We start from the raw sequence: 27,049 nt of genomic DNA on the forward strand, positions 1-27,049 counted from the left end.
ACATAAATCATCTTTCAATGGTCAATTTTGAGCTCTAATTTCTCATTCACCCGAGCTTCATTTTTGACAAGTAAATATATGGTTTCGATGTTTTCACGGAGAAGAACACAAATCAATTTAGATCTTCCAAACCGGACCAACGGATCTCATCGAAAATTGTGTGAAAAGTGAGTCATTTACTCATTTTTTCCAACATTACACAGCTGGAAATCTAATGTAATGTCACGTGATGATCATAAAATGAGAATAAATTTGACATGAAGTAGGTGGTTCCAACTCCCACCTGGTTGAAACATAATTAATTTTTCTGAAACATTTATGATATACTAGGATCATAAGAAATAGTTATTATAATATCAGTAAGAATTCACCAATGGTCAATGATATTTTGAAGCCAAAAACCAATACTTAAAAATTAGCTTTCAACAACGTCACGGAAAAGGGTCATGTATGGCTGTGAGCCAAACAGAAAAAGCATAAATCAGGCTTTCTTTGCCTCTTAGCAAGAAAGCTAGCAGCCGTTTACGCATAAGTAAACAAGTATGTTTTTAGAATAAATAATTTTTTGTTGATCAAAATTGAAAATAAGTTACTTGTTTTGATAGCGTAATAAGAGTTATTTTATGTAAATATTTCAAATGTGTTTGAAAATAAAAAGTTACTTAAAAGTTAAGATAAAAGCGAGAGGGAAGAGTTGAAAATAAAAACAAATAAAGGAAAATCTCGTGATGGAGAGAGCTTGAGAAGAGAGAGACACAAAAATAAGCACTAAGAGAGTTGAAAGAGAGAAGAATCTTATACCTCTTTACAATGTACTTATAAATAGGGGTTCATATAATTGAAATGTACACAAAGGAATTCCAATACATAAGTAAAAAAGCAAGTGGGATATCTATCTGAGCTTCTGAATTATGGTATGGCTACCAATTATAAGTGATTCTTCACATTCTTGAAAAATGTAATTAACTTCAATTATTGCTTATCTGCAGGAAAAGATGAATCCCAGTACATCTTTAACCACATTTAACAAGAAGAAAGGAGGTTTCAGGGCCTGCATGTTTGTTTTCGGTAAGTAAGCATGGAGTCTAAATATAGTGTACACTTGTCCCCTCGATTGTCGAACACCGCAATATTCCTGGAATAGTGTATCATTATGAATATGTGTCTCTGTGTGTTTGATCTTGGTATATATTTACTATTGTTCTCATAATTGAGATTAGGGCTTAAATTAAGCTCCTTGTACATCTATGGTTGACATCTTCGATGACATTCCCCTATGTGTAGGAAATTTGACCTTTTATTGGAAAGAATGTTGTGAAAATCAATGTACAAAAAACTGTCAACTCACACAATATCATCCATCATGTCAAAGTTGATGTACACCAAGCAAAATTGTTAGGGCTTAATTTATAATAGAAAGATCAATGAGCAAATAATGTTCAATGTATGTTCTCTTTAGTGTTGGGAGCTCTCGAGAACATTGGATTCGTCGCAAACACATCATTTATGGTTCTCTACTTCAGCATGGTGATGCACTTCAATATTTCGACTGCTGCAAACGCTCTCACAAACTTCCTTGGTTCCACTTTCCTACTTACCATCTTGGGAGGCTTCATATCAGATACTGGAATAGGCTCTACACATGCCTGATTTTTGGATTTCTTGAAATTACGGTAAACATTCCAATTACGATTTCATTTCTTGAACAAATTCTCCCCGTCCCTCCTACTCATATACTTTTTTTGGTTTTTCGTCAACAGGGTCTACTGCTGATCACAATCCAAGCATACTCAAAAAGTTTGCAGCCTGATCCTTGCACAGAATCGACCTGTATCAAGGGTCGACAAGCATTTATGTTGTATACATCATGGTGCCTGGTGGCTTTAGGGGCTGGTGGAGTTAAAGGATCCATTGCAGCACTTGGTGCAGATCAATTTGATCACCAGGACCAGAAGGGTTCACAGGGTTTAGCCAGCTATTTCAATTATTATCAATTTAGTGCAACCATTAGATCAATTATAGGAGTTATTGCTGTTGTATGGATTGCTATGAATAAAGATTGGTTCTGGGGTTTCTTCACTGGTTTGGTTACTGCCTTTATTGGATTTGTGGTACTTGCACTTGGAAAGCATTTCTATTGCTTCCAACCATTAGCCAATAGCCCCATTCTTCGGGTATCAAAGAGTTTATAATCTCTCTCTCTCTTCTAGTTTGAGTTGCATCAACTAAAAACTTAAATTGTTAGATGAGGACTTCAGAACACACACCCAAGTGCATGCTAAATTTGTTTTCTTTTAATGAAATTATGATGTGTGTACTAATTTTTATAGATACCATTTTAAACCACCTCATGTAAAAACTTGATTCAGTGCCCTGTTTGAGCTCCATTATAATTAGTTTTTTTGGGAAAAAATGTATTTTGTAATAGTAATTTTATGAAGATTGTGTGGATAAAAAAGAAGGAAAAGTTTTAGGTTTACGTATAATATTATTTTATTAGAGAATGTGTAATTAAAAATAAGAGAGAGAAATGCATTTTGGAATTAATGGATCCCAAACACAGGTAATATTTATCATTTGGTATATGGGTGTGGAGAGACTCAAACTTAGGATCTTATGTATGCTCTGATACTATGTTAAATTACTTTGTTTAAAAGTTCAAGCAGATCAAAGAAATAGAATTATTCATTTAAATTTTGTCTTCAACACCCCGAAGTAACCAATACCTGATCTCTTGGTATTACAGGTCATCATCACCGCAATTCAAAACCGAAATTTGAGCTTGCCTGAGAATCCCGACGAGTTACATCAGGTTGACGAAAAAGAAAGAGATCCTTCTGAAGAAAAACTTTCACATACCAATCAATTCAGGTACTCCTACACAATCTTAAATCAATTTGTTGACACATAAAAATTCAGCCCAAATCGAACGGCCCAAGGAATAAAGCCCAATTGAAGGATCCCCAAATCGGATAGCCCAAAGAACGAAGTCCAATCGAACAAATCAAGGTGAAGGCCCAAATAAGGGGCCCAAGAATGCGGTGACGCCATCGCCCAAGTTTGCGAGTCGCCTAGAATCTGAACGAATGGAGTGTCATACGGTCGCCCAGAGCTGTTATTCCACTTTCGCCCAAACCTTCAAGTCGCCCAAGGTATCAATAAATATAATGCATCGTGGTTATTAAGGAATGCAATTATCAAGGCAGTTGTTAAAGTAGCATTATCACGTTCCACGACTCAAGGAATTCGATCGAAAGCGATTGAACGATGAAAGATAATGGCAGCAGTTAAGAGGCAGTTTCATGACAAAATGGCCACTACAAAGAAAGTGGGAAGTTATAGGACGATCAAGCAGTTTTCAGGGTAGTTAATCACAAAGAAATCGTCTATGAGGTATAAAAGGGAGAAAGGATGCAGAAGCAAAGGACCGAATCCAAAACTCTCGAACAGAGAATATGTAATTTTCATTTCCTTAGCTTTTAGACTTAAACATTTTTCTGTAACTCGTGTGCTTGCGCCCCTTGGAGGCACGTTGTTTTTCATTCCCAATTTAAAGTCCATCGCCAATAAAAGAACACCCCTTTTTGGGACTTTGTCTCAAGAGGTTTCGTCCCTTACACAATCGTCTGACCCTTTTTAATTGTTAGCGACTTAACCCGTGCGAAACACAATTGCATTTATTATTTACTCCTAACATCATGTGCCTATTTTGCTGTTTTTCCTGTGGTATTTCTTAAACTTTACATCCAATTACTAACTAAATTTTAGTTTTGACGTAGGTGTCTCGACAAAGCAGCTGTCCCTAGGGACGGGACCAACCCCGAGCCCTGGAAAATTTGCACAATAACACAAGTCGAAGAAGTTAAGATTCTTATAAGGATGACGCCAATCCTTGCCAGTACGACTATAATGAATACATGTTTAGCACAACTGCAGACATTATCAGTACTCCAAGGTACTTCATGAATCCTTACTTAGGCTCTTTGAAGATTCCCACAGCTTCAATACCTGTGATTCCACTGATCTTTATGTCCATTCTCCTTCCATTGTACGAGTTTTTGTTCGTTCCATTCGCTAGAAAATTCACAGGACTTGCTACAGGAATCACGCTACTTCAACGAGTAGGCATTGGACTAGTACTTTCCATTCTCTCGATGGGAATAGCTGGTCTAATCGAGATAAAAAGAAGGGATCGAGCACTTGAGAATCCAGCCGAGCCCTTTAGTCTTTTATGGCTTTCTTTCCAATATGGGTTTTGGGGATTGCTGATATGTTCGCTATGGTTGGACTAATGGAGTTTTTCTACAAAGAAGTGCCCTCCGGGATGAGGTCTGTTTCTACTTCTTTCGCATTATTATCCCTTTCTTTCGGGTACTTCTTGAGCACGGCCTTTGTTAATATCATAAACGCCATTACTGAAAAGATTACCCCGAGTAAACAAGGTTGGCTGCAGGCACCAGAATTGGAACGCAACAAGTTGGATTTATTTTACTGGTTCCTAGGCATCCTAAGTTGTCTGAACTTGGCAAACTATCTATTTTGGGCATCATGGTAGATCGGACGGTAAGGGTACCGAAGATGAAGTCCCTGGTTGGGAGGAAAATAATGATGAAACCTGTTTAAATATCACTCAGCAAAATTTCTCCAGCAACAAGGGCAGATGCAGAATTATGCACTACTAGTCTACTACCACATATTGAAGTTTTGTTTTCATTCCTTCCTCCCCACCTCCACCTCCACCCCCCCACCCCACCCTCCCTTTTGGTGTTAAGTTGTAATAACATGCCATACCGAAGGTTTTTGAATCTGTAAAATGCGTGGTTATACAATTACAGCATTGTCTGAATCATTGAATATCTGATAGTGTTAAAGAAACTAGATTCTGAACGTACCATGAAACGCTTCAGTGTGGGAAACAAATTAAAGAATGTTATTATTATTATAATTATTATTATTATTATTTATTTTTTTCTTTGGTCATAATATTGGAACTAGAATTTGAACATAACACGAAACACCTGAGAAAATTTAAACACCTGAGGAAATTTTGATCAAGATGAAAATGAGAACCTAGCAATTACTTATTTTTCAGGTTGAAACTAGAGACTACACAGATTAAAAATTGTTCATGTAAATTTAAAGTTGACTACGTATAGTTCTTTTTGGGTACCCTGTTCAGTTAATTGTTTCCTTGGCATCTTTCCAGTTGAAACCAAGATGGAGGGCACAAGCAGGTGCTAGACCAAAATCAAAATTATGAGAATCGCAGTAACCTCAACAATTTGAGCTCATTTGGATTTGTTTAATAAGTTACTTTAGTTAAAAGTTACTTTCCCGAAAAACCAAGTCATCCTTATATTCTATATACTAGGCTACAATACGACGTGTCATGGAAACTGGTTAACGAAGAAGAAGCATTAACGAAAGAGATAGAGAAACATCGATATTTAGTTAAAGACAAGATGCGTACATACGAATATACTTATCCATCAAACAAAGGTTTGAAATAATTAATAGCTACTGACAGCCATAGCAGAAGTAAAAATTAAATATTGATGCCTATGATCTGAACGTTATTACAACAGGGGGTGTCATTATCGCCATCTTGACTATGCCTAAGAAACGTTTAATATCCAATAGCTACGAGACATAAGCCCACTGGAACAGCTATTTCGAGATAAAGTGTAACTTACATACGAATATACTTATCCATCAAACAAAGGTTTGAAATAATTAATAGCTACTGACAGCCATAGCAGAAGTAAAAATTAAATATTGATGCCTATGATCTGAACGTTATTACAACAGGGGGTGTCATTATCGCCATTTTGACTATGCCTAAGAAACGTTTAATATCCAATAGCTACGAGACATAAGCCCACTGGAACAGCTATTTCGAGATAAAGTGTAACTTTTATCATTGTTTTGAAAAATAAGTTTGTGAATGCAGGTTGAGGTTTAATTTATAGAAGGAAAGTTTTTCTTCTTATCCTTATTAGTCCTCGCAAAATATGGCAAATTTATCCATCCCAACCTTTCAATTAAAGGAGGGCATATTTGACATTTGACATTTTTTTTTTTTTTTAATTGAGAAAAGGAGGTGAAAATGGGTGTGAAAAACAATAAAAATAAAAATTAGACCAAATTAACTGTGCGTGGCCTTTATTCAGTGGTTCTAGCATTGGAGTAAGAAAAATTCTCAGCCTGTCAAGCACCAATAGCTTTTCATTTGATTTTATAAGATAAAAGTTCATTTTGTGGGGAACGAATTGTATCAGCTTTTCATTTGATTTTCTCATTAAACCAGGATTTGCAGTTACTAGCATTTTGTTGTCATTTGATTTTATCATTAAGCCAGGATTTGCTGTTACTAACATTTTGTTGTCATTTGATTTTATCATTAAGCCAGCATCTTTTGTAAAATTTAAAGTAAACAATACTAACGTGTATAATATTAAGAAATGAGTTATGTTGTTTGATTGTAATCTGTAGTCCAATCTTTTGTAAAATTTACTCAGAACGCTTATTGTATTAAAATTATTCATTATTCAATTTATTACACTCAGCCAAACGCAAGCTTAAACATAAAATAATACAATCCTTAATATACTAAGAAAATGTCGAGGTTCTCTAGGCTGCTCAATCTTATCCAACAATGTGTGACGACATTTTCTCCAGCACTGAACCAGAAAAACTTGTGCTCAAGATTCAAGAAGCGAGTTCTGTAGAAACAAATTGCACGATGTTTTTATCATGACACTGCTGGAGAGAAAAATTCCATGAAAAAGAAAAACAAAATAAACAAAGAATGAAGAATGAAGAATGAAGAATGAAGAATGAAGAACCAGAACCTGTATAAGATTTCTAAGTAGTCCACGCCAGAAGTGAGTTTCATTTTCTTCACTACAGAAGGTACTACTTTTTCTCTTGCATGTCATCTTCAGTTTTCCAAACTACGTCGTCGAGGCTCGTTGAAAGGTTTTTATAGAACTGCACACCAGAAATACGGATAACAAAAGTAAAAGAGAAACGACATCAGCAAAAGTTGCCATTACTAATCAGAGATGATGGCATTTTCTAGAAGTTGGTTTTTGTGGATGATGAAAGAATATTAAAATCGGGGAATTCTTATATCACAACGAGCACCACAAATAAGATGTCAATGCATTGAAAGTCTGTAAAACCAGAAGAAAACCAGATGTTCAACTAAAGCACCCCGCATCCCACACACGTGACTTCTCCAGGTTCCTAAAACTTGGGACATCTTTGTTGATATTTTGAATCATTGCTCTACTCAAGCTAGTTTTGTCCCTAGATGGCACCTGAGAAGAATCACCAATCTCTGCACCAGCAGCTATGGAAAGAAGGGTAGGGGTGGGCGACGAGTAGCTCATTGAAGATATCTTGATTTCGCAAAGCAGACTAACTTAAGCAGAACTTTCTCGGTTAAATCCATCTAGTCGCGATCATGGTATCCTCCAATTTTTTAGTCTCATGGCATCAAGACTGATCATAACAATCCACAATTTACCCTGCGTTTAGGAAATTTCTCTAGTAGGAAGTGGCACTCTGTGGAAGATATGCTCATATGATGAAAGATTTAGTTGAGTTAAGACTATCACTCAGAAAGGAAATTTACCCTCTTTCTTTTCCTCGCTAAATCAGTTCTAAACATCAGCTCAATGTTAACTCATTTTTCTCCTTTCATTTAAATTCTTAAATCATAACACCTAAAAATTTATCTCCTTAACCCAACTGATTAGATTGCGAAATGGAGAACTGCCGATGGCCCCCAACCTTGTGTCTTCTACGAAGGGAAATAAATTAAAGAAGAGAACACACCAGAAATATCAAGCTAGCATGTCACATATTTTTTAGCATCTTCATATTAACACAAAATGACATTTCATGATAAAATTAAATTTTATCAGTAGCTAAAATGGTAAAACGAAATTGTGGCAAACTCGTATACCTTGTGGAACTCTAGCGTGTCTCCCTTTGCCTTTCTAACCTCAACCATATGCAGAGAAGGCGCAACCTGGAAAACCTGATCACAAACATCGCACCATAAGAAATTGTTGCAAATCTTGGACATAAAACTGAACTCAAATAAACAAGATGATTGGCATTCATGGTAACATACCTCAGTGGCAATATTAAGGTTTCCTTTTCTTCCAGCTTTCACATTTTCTAGCCTCATCTGGGATCAATTAGGGTGGAGTCAAGATTTTTTTAATTTTATTACAATACCACTTCCGATCCTCACTGAGGTAGATAAAATTGCACTATCTATTTGTACAATGACAGTTTTACGAGCATTAAAAAAAATTGAATACCTTGTAGTTCTTCTTTCGAACATCGAAACCAAGAGGCTTAGCAGCTTCTTCAATCTTATTAATTATATCATTTGCTGGGCATCTGGACGAGAACCTTGTTTCCCTCTTGAATTCCTTTACCCAAATGGAGTGGAAAACAACAGATAATTAAGGGTAAATTACAGATATTTTATTGTATATGCATGTAAAATTCCCTAAACTAGATAGTAAATTGTCATCTTCTTATTGACAGCTAAATTAGTGTCTGTTTGGATAACTTACTTATTTCCAACTAGACCAATGAAACACTAATTCGTTACACTTTGTTACTTATCAGTCAACATTAAAGCTTGGGCAAATATGCTCTTATTAATTCTACAAATATGCCTTAGGCTTAGGAATCATACAATTCTTGAATATGCCATTGTGCCATTGAAATTGCAAAATATTTATTTATTCAAGTTATAGGAGAGGAGACCTTTTATTTTCTGTTCTTCACATTAACAAATTCTAATGATTATAAACTCTTTCGAACAGGTTACACTATTAGAAATTGTCTAAAAATTAATATAGTATTAGAGCTTTTGTTCGAGAAGTTTCCTAACATCATCACATCTTATTCTCAAACGTTTCACCGTTTATCTTTAAATATGCATTATTGCATTGTGATTTATAATACTCTTTTCTACCATTTTGCATGTTATCCAATCTGTTCATGTATGGGTGAATAATGTACCTCCTGAACCGGTCAGTTACCTCTTTACTTAATGGACAATTGATCTCGAATAAATGAACATACTAAATATAAACTCCAAGTCTGGAAAGTCAATAAAAAAGGAAAGTTCCTACCTGTTCTCCATCAAACAGGTTCCCAAGGTTGAGACCTCTTGACATTGAAATTAACTCAAACGCATTCAATGCTGCTGGCTGCTCTTCCCTCTTCTCTGTGACAAGATGTTCCTGTCATAGGCAATAGAATATGCATTCAATAGACCATTTTATGAATAAAATCTAGTCGTGCCCCGAAGTCTGTCATTGACTGTTCCACATCAGCTCACCTCAGAGTCTTTAAATACAGCTTCAACATCATCCAAGTTTGTATCGTAATTTTCATCAAATACTGGTGGTTTATAATCTTTCTTAAACCACTCGTCCTCCAAAATTTCAGGGATTATGATCCGCTGCACAATGCTTAAGACATGAAAAGAAGGGGAAAAAGGCAAGAAAAACACAGCAATGGAGAAGAAGAAATAAATAAATAACATGTTGAAGGCACAAGTAAATTGACGACTTCTTGACTGCAAAACCCCATCCTAAACTTCCCATTTGTACTTCCTACCAAATATATTGTAAGGGAAAGCATTGGTTTTTTTTTTTTTTTTGAAGCTAAGCCGATCGTGCTATATGTCACTCTTTAGATCCTCTAATTACAAAAATACGTATACAAGTTACATGTCAGAGAGCTCATCCCCCCAAAAAAAAGAAGAAAAAATCATTGTGCTTACGGTCATGGGATTTGGATCCAAGATTCGAGTAATCAATATCCTTGCACTTAAGGAAAGCCATGGTGGACAAGTGAATTCGGCTAAAGAAATCTGGATAAGCGACAAAAGAAATGATGAAACAGAGATGATAGAGAAAACTGTGTAAACATTGGAAATAAATTCCAAACGCTCACTTTTTTATACAGATTCATAAGGTTGGGATCATCAAAAGGCAAGTAACCGGCAAGCAATACAAAGAGTATGACTCCACATGACCACAAGTCCGCAGTTGCTCCATCATAGCCTAGATCATTTAGGACCTATGCAGAATGTTAATTAATTTTTCAGGCCTAAAAGTAATAGGAAAACGTGCATATGTTCAAGGTATAAGGTTGTACCTCAGGAGCAACATAGTTTGGAGTTCCACAAGTAGTATGAAGCAAACCATCGTCCTGCCCAAATCAGTTATGTAAATATTCTATTTTGGTTGCATTAAATGATAAAAATGAGATGTTGAGTTCTAAAAAAAATCTTGCTTTTGTAACTAAAATTAATCCAAAGTGCATATTCAATGAAAGAGTGGTATGCATTGTCCTATGCAGCCTTCAAAATTATGTAATCTCAAAGCGACACGATTTTGTCACTTGTGAAAATAAGAATTTAGTGTCTAATGCCCTTTTGCTTATCAGATACTTACATTAAACCATTCTTATTACAAAACGTTTTAAAGCTACTAAGGAAAATAAACAATGTGAAAGATGATAGACAGAGGTAAGAGAATATGAAGGCCATGACATCATATTCACCCTGATTTGCCAGGACAGAGCACTCAATCCAAAATCAGAAACTTTGAGGTTTCCAGAAGCATCCAACAACAAGTTCTCCGGCTGCACCATTACACACGTATGGGGATAAAGAGTAAAATTAGATTTATGTCTGGAAAACCCAAATTAGGATATCTATTTTAATTTTTAAATAGAAGTTGCTAGAAGCAGTACTTTTAGATCTCTGTGATATACTCCCCTACTATGGCAATAATCAACAGCATTAATAAGTTGCTGAAAATATTTCCGTGCTGCGTCCTCCTGCATCCGACCATGATTTACCTACATTTTGGAAAGTCAAATTACACACCATATCCATTTTGCACAGTGCAAAAAAGAGAGATGAAGGTAAAAGCTACTTTTAAGTAACTTTGTTCCAAAATATGCTTGAATAAATTACCTTTTTCTTATTTTTGAGTAAAAAAAGTTGCTTGTTCTAAAAGTAACTCTTATCTCATTGTCAAAACATATAACTTATTCATTTCAACTTAGAACCAGTAAAAAAGTTATTTATTTTAAAACAAACTTATTTACTTAAAATAAAGTTTTTGAGCTTGATCAAATGTGCTAAAAATCTAACATTCATCGTGTCAGCATATCCTGCAGTCCAGCAAATGACAAGTCGACATTACAGCAGAGGAAGGCAAATCTAAACTAACTCCCGAGCTCATGGTTATCAATTGCATTTTACATAAGATGGTGAAAACCCATTACTTAGAAAAATCTACGGCTTACAATTTTGTCGAAGAGTTCTCCCCCGGTGACAAACTCCAAAACAATAAATATCTTGGTTTTGCTTGCCATCACCTGAAGGAACTAGAGATATAAGATATGCAGTAAAAATATGTACACGCACAGTTAGACATTCACGCACAACCACATACAGAGTGCGCGCGCGCGCGAGAGAGAGAGAGACCTCATTCAAGCGAACAACGTGAGGATGTTTTATCAATTTCATTGTTGCTATTTCCCGTTTTATCTGTACATTACACACATGATATCAAAAATCAAACCTTAACCAGAAAATTAGTTTTTTTAATTACTGAATTATAAATAGCAAAGAAGCATCATACTAAAGATATATATTCTGTAGAAAACAACCTAGAAAAAAGGCATTTGATCCTAATAATGAGATATGGTGAAAAGTCAATAAGGAAACTTCAAAGTTAATGAATACAAAGCAAGAAAACACTGACCTGTTCGGACATTTTGTTCTTAAGGACCTTATCCTTATCAAGAATCTTAAGAGCCACGGGTTCTCCAGTCTCGGAATTCTTAGCAAATTTCACTTTTGCAAATGTGCCCTCACCAATTGTCCTTCCAACCTCATATTTACCAATTCTGCGCTTAACTTTGGGTTGACTCATTCTGTGTTATACTCGTTAGTTTTCGTCCTTCCTGCTTAGTTGTCTTATACTTTGCGTCTGTATCCTTCCCAAAAGAATTTTTTCTGCACAAACATTATACTATTTTCAGGCTTTATATTACTGAAGCAAGTCAATCAATCCATTCTACCAGGAATCCACTTTCTGTAAATTCTTTCCTCCCTTCTACTTTCTTTATTAGCATTCCGCTGAATACAATGTAACTGAGCAAATTAATTAGGTCGAATTAATGGTGCCTCTCATACTCCCTTCACTCAAAAAATAGGACTGAATTCATCTGAATAAAGCAATCCCAATCCGATCAAAACACATAAAATCAAATCTATTAAAGTTTGCATAGAAGATTTTTATCAAAGTTAATACACAAATTCAAGCCAATGAATTCAATTTTAAGCAATTTGAAATCAAAAACCAATGTACTTGTTTCATTCTGTACCCAAAATATCAAAAAAATGAGAAGGAAAAAACTCACCTGAAGAAACCCAAGTCCCAAGAAACTAAATTAATGCATAACAAAAAGTAATAAAGAGTTTAGTGGGGGTGGGTACCATCGACTCCTACAATTATTAGTATAACAGATAAGGTTCATATTAAAGTATAATAAAACGTTTATAGAAAGAGAGACTGAATAAAATAATAAGCATCAAAAGCAATCAATCATCGGTTAATTACTTATAACTAGAGAGAGAGAGAGAGATATATATATATATCTTACAAACCTATAATTCAGACAGCAAATCCAGCAAGTAAATCATAGCACAAACCAGCAGTTCAACTCAAAAAAACAAATCGAATCCCAATTTATATCAATTCTTTACAAGTCCAAATCAGCAAGAAAATTCTAAACTTTAGCAAAAAAAAATATGGAGAGAGAGAGAGAATTTTAATAATGAAATTTCAGGGGGAAAAAAAGGAAGCTAAATACTAAACTTTCAAGAGGGATAAAGAAAGAAGAAAGGGATGTTCTTGAATTTGAACTAAGATGAAGCCATTAGAACAGAGCTGCTCTTGGAATTTGAATAGGTTAAAATAGCTTCAAGGATCAATCAAGAGTTCACAATAATTGCAACTATTAATGAGGAATGGACCTCATAATAAGCTGATTTTAAGTTGTTTTCCTCTCAACTCAACACAGAAGGAAACTTCTTGAATTAAGCTATTTGTACAATGTTAATTCATAGACATTGTTGACAATGTTAGAGTCGATAAAATTTAGACTATGATTTAAAAAATAATTTTTGATAATTTAAAAAATGAATGGATATGATGATGTCAGTAAAGATTGTCATTCATGATTGTGTAAATAAAATTGTACGAGTAAGATGATTGAAAAATCTTTATAAGGGTTCGTGAATAAAATTCGAACAATAATTGTGATTAAGATAATCACGCATTGACTCATTGTAGAAGTTGGTGGGGACATCGATTGCACCGATTGGTCCACAGGCAGTACAGACAACCACCTAAGCTAAAGAATTTGCGTGTTCCTAATCCTAAATAATTCGTGGCGGAGACAACATCTGCTCGTCTGAATCTATGCTGAGGTGTATTGGTCAAGGGATAAAAATGAATGGATATAAATATACCTTAAAAATTCATTTTCACGTCTCAAATATATTCATTATTCATTTTCTACTCTCTCAAATTATCTTTAAAGCAGACATATTTTTTCTTTCACGTCTTCCTTTCGCCACAATTTTGCAATATGTTTAATGTTCTGCCTCTAAATTTATGGGATTTTTTTCATGTTTACGATATGATAAATTTAACAAATTATTGATTAAGGAATAAAGAAAATTGAGAGATTTATCCTCATTTTTTAAACAATTACGTTCCAGCGATCGAAAATGGTTGATAGAGGGGAGTAGTCGACCCTCACAATGGCGGGGTCCACTTTTTATTTTGGACTTTTTTGTTCACGTGGAATTCACATGCATGTCAGAGGATGTCATCAATTTTTGGGCAAAGTAGTTTAATTCTTTTTAAAAATTTATTTTCAACCACATATTCTTTCATAAAATAATATTTCACATAAATAATTAATCGCACATTCATAAAAAAAAAAATACTATTTCAGAATTTTTTTTCCCTAAATTTCCATTAAAATTCAGGACAAACAAAGGGCCTTATATAGATCCTGTTTGAGCCCCAATTTTTACTTCAAAATGCATAGTAAAATAGTATTTTGATGGAGAATATGTGATTAATAAATAAAAGAAAAAAATTTAATTTACGTGTAATATTATTTTATTAAAAGATGTGATTGAAAATAAGGGATAGAAATATGTAATTTGAAAATAATAGGAATCGAACAAAGGCATAAAGTTGAGTTTAGACCCCCATTTGTCTCCCTTTAAAATAAATTTCTTTAATTCTCATACGCATTCTCAACTACATGTTCACATGATAAAATATTTTGTACGTAAACCAAATTTTTTTTTTATACTTTTAATCATACATTCTCTAAAAAATCACTGTTCAAAATAACTTTTTTTCTCAATAATGGCCACCAAATATAGGCTTAATCAATCGATATGCTTTTATCCAGTGTTCTAAAAAGTGACATCTAGGAGGGAACCAGAGCAAAACACCTCGCTTCACACCTTTTTCGCTTTTTCTAATTATTATTTTATTATTTTTTCTTTTTTCTTTTTTTCTCGCCGCTCGCCTTTTATGTTTTTTCTTCAATTATTAAATAATTTAAATTAAAATAATATTAAAATAAGAAAACTCTTTTTCACACTTAGGTCTCGCCTAGTCCAAAGCTCGGCCTACGTTTTTTAGAATTAGAACACTGCCTTTATCTAATGCATTTTATTTAGAATCAGAATTTGTTTTACGAGTAGGTCTAGAAGACTAGAACTATTGTGCGTATTTGAGACGAGATATGGCCGGTTTCATTAAACCATTACTCAAAGACACATCTTCAAGACGTACGTACATTTTTTATATTTTATTTGAAGTTATTCTTTGAAAACTTGCATGGGATTTGACCACAAAAATCAAGGATGGACATTTTTATCCGATTGATTCACTTCTAGTTAAGTAACTACTTTTTTAACATCAACATTTCATGGTTCTAGTTAGAGACTCGAAATTATATTTTTAAATTATTTTGTATAATATCACAATTAAATGACACATTAAATTAATTGTTAATTCACATTAATTGATATCTATCTAGAAAAATCAACATTTTTACAGTTCGGTACATCATGTTTTTTGGTATCATGTGTATAGTTCCTATTAATACTCGATTCAATCATATTTTTATTTTAATCAAGACCAAATTGGATCGTGTTTAATCGTAATAAAAATGGTATTTACAAAGCAAAAGTGAAATTAAAGGTTTATGAAGTAGCACTTCCTATCATTAATGATTATTTTTAGTGATATCCTTGAAACTTATCCTTATACGTCCACAATCTCAGCACAATTCAGACCCAATCCAGTCATAGACTAGTTAAGAAAAAAGCCTAAACCTTGACCGGATCTCTATCAAATTCTACTTGATTAGATACTCTATACTACTATAGGGGTGCCCCCCCATCAAGCAAGCTCGAGATCATGTTTGGGTAGGGTTGTCAATGGATCGAGCCGAGCCGGCTCGGCCCATGAAAGCTCGAGCTCGGCTCGTCCAAAAATGGCCAAGCTCGGCTTGCGAGTAGACGTCGTTTTTCAATTTTATTTTTTTTTTGGAAAACAAATAGGTAAGTTGAAAAATAAAAATGTAATTTTTTTTTTTAACTAAAAGAGATAGAAAAATAAAAATGAAAGCTTTACTTTTTTTATTTTTTTTTTTAAAATAGATAAAATATAAACCCTCCTCCTTTATCCGGATTTGGGACCAGCTATTTAAATTTTCAGTAGGCGGAGTTAAAAATTGTACGCGTACAATTTTTTAAAGAAAATTAAAAGTAACAATAAGAAAAGAAAAGTTTCATAAATATAATTAAATCAAATATCACTTACTTCACGACATGCAATTTCGGCATATTTATCTTGTAGTCGAAAATGAGCGTCCTGTCAATCCTTAACGCACATTAACGCTTCTAAAATATCTTCTTTCAATCGGCTCCTGATTTCGCTCAAAACTCTTTTACTTGCACTAAAAGCAGATTTCGAAGCAACAGTGCTAACCGGAGGTGTCAGCAGATCTTTTGCAATCGCAGATATAATTGGCCAATGTCGTTCATACTTTCGCTAGAATTCAATTACTTCGTCTGAACTTTTTTTTAATTGTTTTATCTGTTGACATATTTTGATTGAAATAATCAATTAATTCAGATAAGATTTTAGTGATTTCATAAAAAGATGTCAAAAAATTTTTAACTTTCAAAACTAAATGCCAATCACGTTCAATCAAAATACTCTCGTCATCACTTCTAACATGTCTATTATTATACAAGTCAGTTATTAAATGTTCAAAACCTTCACATGATTTTAATAACAAGTAAGTAAAGTTCCACCTATGACCTACGTCGCTAACAAATGTTTTAACATTTTGCACTCCTATTTAATAAACACAATAATCTCCAAATACTTGTTTTCTATTTGGAGAGATTGTGATATATATTAGTGCTTCCTAATATTTTGAAGTTCATCATTTATATATTTTAAACCATCTTGGACAATTAAATTCAAAATATGACATACACAACGAATATGAAACAAATACCCACCAAAATCAGGTTGTAGTACCCTACGTAATTTTTCAGCAACTACTTTATTAACACTAGCATTATCGAAAGTAAATGAACGAATTTTACCTTCGCAATGATATTCTCTAACAATACTAATAATAGTATTAAATATATTATTAGCGTTGTGAAAAAACTCAATAATTCTAAAAGCAATAATTTTTTTATGCATGCACGAAAGTGAGTCTATATAATGTGCAGTTGCAACTATATATGCTCTTTTGTTAATCCCTTCCCATATATCTGAAGTTAAAAATATGACACCCCCATATTTTTGCAAATCCATAATTAATTGTCGTTTTATTGAAATAAATTATTATATTGTATCGAAACGAAGAGTATTTCGACTTACCCCAACGTACCTTGGTTGCAGATATTCTTTCATATACGAGACGTAGTGTTGATTGTCAATTAATGCTAAAGGCAACTCAGCACCAGTAACAAGTTTCACCATTTCGATTCGAGCTTTCTCATCCGAATACACCCATGAAGATAGGGGTGCAATAGAACCACCGGTCTCTGGACTGCCAAATTGCAATTGTGTTTGACGGCCTGAAATAAGTCCGTGTTTGGCCGCACATACTTTGTAATGATGGTTGAGATGGGTGGTACCAATTCCTCTTTGTCATGCCAATCTTTGTTGACAGTATTTACAAACTGCTTTGGATTCTTGGACTCCATTGACGATTTTTCCCGTTGAAATCAACTTAAGGTGATCCCAACATTTTGCTTGTTTTTTCCCCTTTCGCTTTCCCCTTGCATCAGGAATGTTTAATTCAACCTCTTCTTCCTGATCGTGTTCCGCTTCGGAAATGTCAATATCATCCAAATTAATTGGATAATTTGGATTGCCGCTTACATGATGATGAAGATCCAAATCTGGAATATTTTCAGGTAGGGGTACGTCATTTAGACCTTCAAATTAATTTTGAAATTGACTTTACGATGTCATAGGCGATTCGTTTCCTCCCACACCGAACAAGTTTTCAACAAATGAGCGTGGATCCATTTGTTTAGTTATAATAAGTAATAACTAGTACAAGAATAATTGTATAAATGTAGTGAGAAACGAAAATTAAATGAAATTTCAATAAATATAGTGAGAAATGAGAATTGAGAATTGGATATTGTATAAATTGTATAAAAAAATTGCACAACTATCAACACAATACAAGAGAGTTGAGAGAAAAATAATTGAGAGTTGAGAGAGAATTGTAGAAAATTTTGTGGCTAAATGCCACTATTTATAAAAGAAGAAAAGAAAAAAAAACAAAATATAAGAACCAAAACGGTCACTGAAAAAATTCAGTGACCGTTAATGGTCAAAGAAAAGAAGAAAAAAATTAGGGGACTAAAACGGTCACTGACAAAAGTCAGTGACAGTTGATAAAGTGACCGAAACAGTCACATTTTGAAAAATGTGACCGTTTCGGTCACATTTAAACACGAGCCCACGAGCTTGGGCTTGTGCCTCGTTTCTAACGAGCCGCTCGAGGGCTCGCCGCGAGCGGTTCATTTTTTGCGCTCGGCTCGGGCTCGAGCTCCTGTTTTTACGAGCCCGAGCCGCCCACGAGCTCCGTTTTCGCGAGCCACTCGGCCCATTTGCCCACCCTATGTATGGGGCAAGCTGAGCACAAACTAGCTCATTTCTAATAATCCCAGCTCAAATCAACTCGCCAATTATTCGAGCGAGCCTAGCCAACTCGTGAGTCATTATTACAAAATAAGACAGTTAACAAACACATAGTTTATCGTTGACACTATGGGATGCAAAGATAAGCAAGTTTGTATGGTTCTCGATAGTAAAAGTGGCATGGAGACTTTAATTTATTGGCATAAAAGCTCTCATAAACAAGAAGTTGATCTTTCATCCAACACTTGGTGAACCCTGGGTAATCTATAAAATATGATTGTGTTACATGTACATAATATATTTACAAAATGGTTTTACATGCACGTGATGTGATGATATATAATGTTATATATTTATGGTATAAATATAAAATGTGAAAAAAATAATCAAATTAGATGAAGTGCCAAAGTGGTGGGAAGTGTGACATTTGTGTGGGATGTCAGGGATTCAAGTCACTCTCCACATAGTTATTAAAATGTCTTGATTGGGACATTGGGCTCTTGGGCTTCCTTAACTAAAATAATTTTTTTATTTAATGGGTAAAACTAGTCAGTATTTTCTGACCGTTTGTTTTTGTAACAATCCACTAACAGTCATTAAAATTCTGCATTACTCTCTGATCATGGTGAAGACTGTTACTTCCATTTTGCCTATATAAACTCATATCTCGTTTTTAAAAAAACACACATAAAAGAAAATAGAAAAATCGTCTCGCATCAATCCTTCCTTTTCATATTCTGAATTTCTTATACTCGAGCATATATTCTGGAGTACAATTGAGAGTTCTGGAAAAATCATTTGTAATTGCTGCACAAGTGGTTTATGATCGTTGTATTCTAGGAGTGATTGTCTACGAAGGTCGCAGCAATTATCGATGGACAATTTCATTTTAGGATATCGTGCAGTCACGAGACTGGATCAGACGATAAGTTTTATATTTCTGCATTTTATTGTTTTAAACATTACTACAACTAATTATTTTTTCAACAATCTAAAGTGAAATTGTCTTTATAATTAGTTGTCATGTATGCCGTAGATATATCTGTTCCTAAATATTCTGAAAAGCCTAAGTTGTTTGATAGAAAGAATTTTAAGAAATGACAAATGAAACTGCGATTTTATTTGACAACGCTTAAAATCGTTGATACTATTGAATAAGATAAACCTGTTTTTGCAATTGCTGATAATCCCACTGATAAGAAAACAGAGGATTTAGCTAATTGGGAATATAAGAATTATATGTGCGGGAATTATATTCTGAATTGTTTGACGTTAGATCTATATGAAGTTTACTTGTCGAGTAAATCTGCAAAAGAGTTATAGAATTCATTATAAAAGAAATATGTTACAGAAGATGTTGGAACCAAAAAATTTGTTGTGGGAAAGTTTCTAGATTTTAAAATGAATGATGTGAGAACTGTGGTCACTCAAGTTGAAAAATTGCAGATTATAATTTAGGACATTTATGTTGAAGGATATAAAATCTGTGAGGGCTTTCAAGTGTCTACTATAATTGAAAAATTGTCACCTCCTTGAAAAGAGTATAAAAATAGTTTGAAGTATAAGAGAAAAGAAATGTCCTTAGAGGATCTGATTATCAGGATTAGAATTGAGGAGGACAATAGAATGACAGAACGTAAAGAAAGGCCAGACTTTGATACCAAGGCTAATCTTATTGAAAGAAGTTCTGGCAGTAAGAAACCAGTTGGAAATTTTACAAGGGGTCAGAATTTTAAAGGCGGAAACAATGAAAAATAATTTGTAGGAAAGAACAATTGGTCTAAGCCTCAGTTTAAAAATAAAATTGTTAGTGACTGTTTTATTTGTGGTAAACCGGGTCACCTTGCAAAGGATTGCAAAAATAGGAAAGGAAAAGCTGTGAAGAATCAGGCACATATGGTAGAGGATGGAAATTTCTCTGCTATGGTGACAGAAGTGAATCGAGTAAACAACATGATAGACTGGTGTGTAGATTCTGGAGCTACCAATCATATTTGCTGCACGAGATGTGAATTTTCTTCATTCACTCCCGCTAGTGATGGAGAATGTCTGTCATGGGGAATGCTTCCTCCTCCAAGATCGAGGGAAAAGGAACTGTAACGCTTAGATTTACTTCTGAAAATATCCTTAATTTGAAGGATGTCCTTTATGTACCTGATATTAGGAAAAATCTAGTGTCTGGATCTATCTTAGTCAAAAAGGGTTTTAAGATTGTATTTGAAAGTGGTCAAATTGTACTATCTAAGGATGGTTCCTTTGTTGGGAAAAGGTATGCAAATGAGAGTCTGTTTAAACTCAATGCCTCTGTGATTAACAATAAAGCATATAGCTCTTCCGTTTACTTGTTGGATTCTTATGATTTGTGGCATGCTAGATTTGGACACGTTAATAAAACTTTCATTAAAAAATTAATGACTTTGGGAAACATTTCCAAAATCGATAATTTTCCAAATTCAAAATTTGAAACGTGTGTTGAATCTAAATATGCTAGAAAATCATTTCCTCGTGTTGATAGGACTACTTTGATTTTAAGTTTGATACATTATGATTTATGTGACTTAAAAGGATATGTTACTCGTGGTGGAAATAAATATTTCTTAACTTTCATTGATGATTATTCTTGATATTGTTATATTTACCTACTTAAGAGCAAGGATGAAAGCTATTCAAAATTTATTTCATATAAAACTGAAATAGAAAAGCAGTTAGACAAAACTATTAAAGTTTTAAGATCTGATAGTTGAGGAGAATATACTGGAGATTTTGATAAATTTTGTGCTAAGAATGACATTATTCATGAGACTACTCCACCTTATTCTCCTCAATCTAATGGTGTAGCTGAAAGAAAAAGTCGAACCCTTAAGGATATAATCATATCAATGCTAAGCTCTTCTGGATTACCTTTTAACATGTTGGGAGAAGCACTTCTTATTGCATGTTATATTCTCAACAGAATTCCTAGTAAGAAAAATAATAAGTCTCCTTATGAAATGTGGAAGGGCAGAACACCTTCATATAAATATGGGTGTTTAGCTAAAGCTTCTATTCCAACACTTAAGAGAACTAAACTTGGTCCGAAAACTGTTGATTGTGTTTTTATAAGCTATGCTTTTCATGGTAATGCCTACAGATTTTTAGTCATTGACTCTAAAAATAATTTGATCGAAAAGAACACAATATTTGAAACTAGAGATACTAAATTTTTTGAAAATAGATTTTCATTTAAAGAAAAGTCTGAATGACCAAGCAATTCTTTTAGTATTCCTCCTAGTGCTAGAGATGAGCCATCTGAATTAGAAGAAGCTGAAATTAGGACAAGCAAAAGACCTAGGGCCACTACTTCTTTCGGTCCTGACTTTATAACCTACTTAGATCATAGTACTTTTGGTGAAGCTATGTCTTCACCAGATTCTATATTTTGGAAGGAAGTTGTAAATAGTGAATATGATTCAATTATGTCCAATAATACTTGGGAGTTAGTGGTCTTACCTCTAGGATGTAAGACAATTGGGTGTAAATGGTTGTTTAAGAAAAAATTTAAGCTTGATGGTTCAATTGATAAGTTTAAAGCAAGACTTGTAGTTAAAGGCTATAGACAAAAAGAAGGAGTTGACTTCTTTGATACTTATTCACCCGTTACTAGAATTACCTCTATTAGGATATTAATTGCAATTGCCTCACTGTATGATCATATTATATATCAAATGAATGTTAAAACTGCATTTTTAAATGGAGACTTAGAAGGGGAGATTTATATGGATCAGCCTGAAAGATTTGTTGTAGAAGGCTTTGAGGATAAAGTATGTAGACTTTAAAAATTCCTTTATGATCATAGTATTTTTGGTGAAGCTATGTCTTCACCAGATTCTATAGTTTGGAAGGAAGTTGTAAATAGTGAATATGATTCAATTATGTCTAATAATACTTGGGAGTTAGTGGTCTTACCTCAAGGATGTAAGATAATTGGGTGTAAATGGTTGTTTAAGAAAAAACTTAAACCTGATGGTTTAATTGATAAGTTTAAAGCAAGACTTGTAGCTAAAGGCTATAGACAAAAAGGAGTTGACTTCTTTGATATTTATTCACACATTACTAGGATTACCTCTATTAGGATGTTAATTGCAATTGACTCACTGTATGATCTTATTATACATCAAATGGATGTCAAAATTGCATTTTTAAATGGAGACTTATAAATGGGGATTTATATGGATCAGCCTGAAAGATTTGTTGTAGAAGGCCTTGAGGATAAAGTGTGTAGACTTAAAAAATCTCTTTATGGCCTTAAACAAGCTCCTAAGCAATGGCACGAAAAATTTGATACAGTTTTGACATCAAGTGATTATGTGATAAATGAAGCAGATAAATGCATATATAGCAAATTTGAAAATAATTGTGGTGTGATAATTTGCTTATATGTTGATGATATGCTGATTATAGGAATTAGTTTAGATGTGGTTAATAAAACTAAACAGTTTCTGAACAAGTACTTTGAAATGAAAGATTTGGGTGTTGTTGATATTATTCTAGAAATCAAAATAGTAAAACATTCTGAAAGAATTATTTTGACTCAATCACTTTATGTAGAAAAGGTGCTTAAGAAGTTTAATCAATACAACTGTATTCCTGCTAAAACACCTTATGATGCAAGGCGTCATTTGAGAAAACATTCAAGTCCTAGTGTTTCCGCTTTAGAGTATGCTAAAGTAATCGGAAGTCTCATGTATCTCATGAACTGTACAAGACCTGATATAGCATATGCTTTCGGTAGACTTAGCAGGTATACTAGTAATCCTAACAGTGAACATTGGGATGCTCTCGTTCGAGTTTTGAGGTATTTGAGATACACTCTAGACTGGGGAATACATTATACCAAATTCCCTACTATACTTTAGGGATATTGTGATGCTAATTGGATTTCCGATATTAATGAAAGTAAATCTATAAGTGGATATGTATTTACATTAGCAGGCGATGCTGTCTCCTGGAAATCCACTAAGCAAACCTGCATTGCTAGATCTGCTATGAAATCTGAGTTCATAGCTTTAGATAAGGTAGGTGAGGAGGCTGAATGATTAAGAAATTTTCTTATGGATGTTCCATTGTGGCCTAAACTATTTCCAACTATTTCAATACATTGTGACAGTCAAGCAACTATTTCAAGAGCTCAAAATTCATCCTACAATGGAAAGTCTAGACATATTCATAGGAGGCACAGTACTTTGCGTCAGTTGCTTAAGAATGGGATTATAGCTATTGACTATGTGAAGTTAAGTGATAATATTGTTGACCCATTAACCAAAGGATTGGCTAGAGAGCTAATTCAACAAACATCAAGGGGGATGGGCTAGAACCTATTACTTATTAGATCACCTATAACGGAAACTCAACCTTACAATTGGAGATCCCATGGTCAAGGTTCAATGGGACAACAAAGTTATTGGAGTGGTCCATGGGGGTACTACATTGGATTTATTACAAACCCCTCCCTATGATGCGTAGTACCAACTGTATTGATTAGAGGATGAGCTAATTCTCTTAATCCTTACTATAGCTAATATTCAGTGGGGTGTTTAGATACAGTGCAACCTTGATAGAAGCACCTATTTGAGTGTGGAAATGGGGCCGCTTCCTATGAGTATTGAGGCGAATTCTCTAGAGCACTCAAAGAAATTGGGAAAGTTCTCGACCGAAATGAACACAACCGCGAGAACTCAATGGTTGTTCTAGAAATCATGTGTGTGTTCTATTGTCTCAGTTTGTAACTATAATTGTAGAGTTCAAGACATAGTTCATTCTACAGTTAGTAAGCTCGATAGAATATACAAAGCCAAGGTTCAAGTCGATAGACACCTAAGCCTGCATGATTTCTACCGTACTCCAGAGTAATATTTTCATTTATCTTATTTCTTTCATATGGGGGATTGTTATATATTTATGGTATAAATATAAAATGTGAAAGAAATAATCAAATTAGATGAAGTGCCAAAGTGGTGGCAAATGTGGCATTTGTGTGGGACGTCCAGGGTTCGAGGCACTCCCCACACAGATATTAAAATGTCTTGATTGGGACCTTGGATTTTTGGGCTTACTTGACTAAAATAATTATTATTATTATTTAATGGGTAAAACTAGCCAGTATTTTCTGACCGTTTGTTTTTGTTACAACCCACTCACAATCATTAAAATACTCACTACTCAGTCATTAAAATTTTGCATTACTCTCTGATCATGGTGGAGACTATTACTTTCATCTTGTCTATATAAACACATATCTCGTTTTGAAAAAAACACACATAAAAAAAATAGAAAATTTGTCTTGCCTCAATCTTTCCTTTTCATATTCTGAATTTCTTATACTCGGGTTTTTACATATATTCTGGTATACAATTGAGAGTTCTGAAATAACCATTCATGATTGCTAGACAAGTGATTTACAATTGTTGTATCCTGGAAGTGATTGTCTATGGAGGTCACAATAATTATCAACAGGCAATTTCACTTTAGGATATCATGCTGTCACGAGACTCGATCGGACGATAAGTTTTATATTTCTGCATTTTATTGTTCTGAACATTACAACAACTAATTATTTTTCCAACATATAATTGGATTAGAATTTTTTTTAACCAAAAAAAAAATTTCGCACTCTCTTTTTGACAATTTATACGAATGTAAACCATTATGTAATTGTTTGTATATAAGTAGCATTATTCATATAAAAGTCCCTTTTGTACGATTGTGTGTGTGTGTATTATTCATGGTCGGCCTTTAGGTTTTGAGGATCTTAAGCCAACTTCATTTGAAAGGCCCTAACCTATACGGGGCCTTGAGCAGCACCCTGAGCTGCACAAGAAAATAGAAGGCTTATCTAATTTAAACTTTGATCACATGGGTGTGTTGTATGTTATTAGTACTATTAATTACTCCTATATATTAACAAATTAGCATTTTCAAGAAATTTGTAAAAAAAAGACAAGCCCTGACGACCCACACAACCGTCCAAAGGGCCCTTTATAGAGGACAAGATTCAAAAGTGTTCTTTCTTTTCCCCTTTAATTGAATTTTTTTGTGAGTTCGAAGACTGGAATACCAATATTAAAAAAAAAAATGAGAAAAATCCACCTTAGAATCCATAGGATCGTTATAAGTGCTTGTTTGCTAAAACTTAATCATCTTTTCAACTTGTCAGACTCAATTTTAACCGCACATCTCATGTGACATGTTTTATCAACATTTCAATCAAATATTTCAATATTTTGTCAGAGTGTCACACAAGCCCTATATTGAAGAGAATAGATAACAAGCCCCTAGGGCACATCTTCAAGTGGTAAAAGAGGAGGGTGGAGAAATTCAGCTTTACTTGAGACTGCTGCGTCAAGAGTTCGAATCCTGAAATATGGATTTGGCTCTTGGGTAAGTGCAAGTGTACAAGCAGCCTTCCACCCTGTATCCTTAGAGGCATAACCTGCGATTTAACTCTCTCACGATGCTCCAGGGCAGGGGTCGTGGGAGACCCTTAAGGTTAGGGTTTAACCTTTTTTTTTTTTTTTTTTTAAGAGAATAGATAACGAAACATATTGCAACTTGATGTTTTAAAAACTTCCCAATTCTTATATATGAATTTCTTGTGGGTGTTAAGTCTTTCTTGAGGACACAATAGATATATAGTAGATGCGTTGTGCGGTCTGCATACTCCCATTTCACATTGGTTTGCAGAGGTCAGAGGTCCACAACATGAGTTATCATGTGTCGAAAGAGATGCAAGGCCTTACAAATTAAGATTATGTCCATATCTAGTACACAAACATTATTATAAACAGTGTAGGAAAATCACACCCATCAATCAAGCATCGTATAATAAATGTTTGACAGCTCCCCGAATTCATCTTCACTGTCCTAGGTAGTCTAAGTCCGAAACCAGTGTTAGCAAAATCACATCCATCATCTATGCCTTGATTTGTATATACCCAAAGGACCATGCTACACAAACATAATGGTTGACATACGGAATGACCGAATACTCACACCTCAGGTGTTGGGCATTATTTTATTCACGTAGAGTTCACGCTCCATGTGAGGGCCGGTCATCTATTCAGTCACCAAAATTCGGGTACTTTGACATTTTCCATACCCAAATGCATCAGTACCAAATAGAATGAATCTCAGGGAACTGTCTATAGCCCCCTCGAACAAGGTGTGCCTACGTTCATTACTCGGAATTTGAGGTGTAAAACAAGCCTGGAAAGTACAGGATGGGACCAACATGGCAAGCAGACAAGGCTGGTTGCAGAACTGGTAGAAAATGGGGTCCTACAATTTTTCAAAAATAAATTTTAGTTGATTTGTGAAACAAATAGAAAGTGAAAAGAACAAGGCTCCTCTAGATGATGATCATTCTTGTGGAAAGACGCACGGGAGACCAAAATCAAAAGGACGCCAAACACGTACACATTCCATATGCACTAACGGCTTGTTGAGTAAGGGAAAGTATTCGGGCACTGAAGAAAAAGAAACAAATACTAGAACCCTCGGCATGCACATCAGCTGGTGGGAAATCAAGAACTAAGCTGGAAAATTATGTTACATGCCTTGTATAACAGCAGTATGCAAAATTATTAATGTTGCGCTTTCAATATCCGAACACAGGCAATCACAACTATAGGAATCCAACTATTAAATAAACGGATAGTAACATAGTTGGCAAA

The 27,049-nt window shown here is 34.3% G+C and overlaps 1 protein-coding gene and 1 pseudogene across 3 annotated transcripts; one reads left to right on the forward strand and one right to left on the reverse strand.

The window, feature by feature from the left end:
* Positions 1 to 1,424: 1,424 nt before the first annotated feature.
* LOC111397362 lies at positions 1,425 to 4,594 on the forward strand (annotated as a pseudogene).
* A 1,895-nt stretch (positions 4,595 to 6,489) lies between these two features.
* Positions 6,490 to 13,152, reverse strand: LOC111397360 (CBL-interacting serine/threonine-protein kinase 3-like). 3 transcript variants are annotated; one of them, XR_002703231.1, is made up of 17 exons: positions 12,728 to 13,150; positions 12,481 to 12,565; positions 11,820 to 12,073; positions 11,540 to 11,602; positions 11,359 to 11,430; positions 10,798 to 10,905; positions 10,606 to 10,686; positions 10,198 to 10,251; positions 9,994 to 10,119; positions 9,821 to 9,910; positions 9,374 to 9,496; positions 9,165 to 9,275; positions 8,337 to 8,450; positions 8,144 to 8,200; positions 7,973 to 8,047; positions 6,852 to 6,990; positions 6,500 to 6,722 (listed from the first exon to the last, which is right to left on the reverse strand). XR_002703231.1 is itself a non-coding variant. In XM_023024252.1 (16 exons), exons 2-15 carry the CDS (start codon positions 11,988 to 11,990, stop codon positions 6,916 to 6,918), a joined length of 1,320 nt encoding a protein of 439 aa, XP_022880020.1. In that variant the 5' UTR covers positions 11,991 to 12,073; positions 12,728 to 13,152; the 3' UTR covers positions 6,490 to 6,726; positions 6,881 to 6,915. The 3 variants fall into 3 exon arrangements, 1 of the variants encoding a protein (XP_022880020.1); XM_023024252.1 differs by lacking the exon at positions 12,481 to 12,565 and having other exon boundaries at positions 6,490 to 6,726; positions 6,881 to 6,990; positions 12,728 to 13,152; XR_002703230.1 differs by lacking the exon at positions 12,481 to 12,565.
* Between the last annotated feature and the right edge of the window lie 13,897 nt (positions 13,153 to 27,049).

This window comes from Olea europaea, chromosome 7, assembly GCF_002742605.1.
Source record: "Olea europaea var. sylvestris chromosome 7, O_europaea_v1, whole genome shotgun sequence".
Lineage (NCBI taxonomy): Eukaryota > Viridiplantae > Streptophyta > Magnoliopsida > Lamiales > Oleaceae > Olea > Olea europaea.

What these genes read in the sequence shown, in the direction of transcription:
- LOC111397360 (XM_023024252.1), bottom strand. Translation starts at nt 11,990, where the DNA reads ATGAGTCAACCCAAAGTTAAGCGCAGAATTGGTAAATATGAGGTTGGA. An exon ending in AGAACAAAATGTCCGAACAG is followed by an intron (nt 11,603 to 11,819) that starts GTCAGTGTTTTC and finishes TGTAATGTACAG; the next exon opens with ATAAAACGGGAAATAGCAAC. An exon ending in ACACGCTAGAGTTCCACAAG is followed by an intron (nt 6,991 to 7,972) that starts GTATACGAGTTT and finishes TCTGGTGTGCAG; the next exon opens with TTCTATAAAAACCTTTCAAC.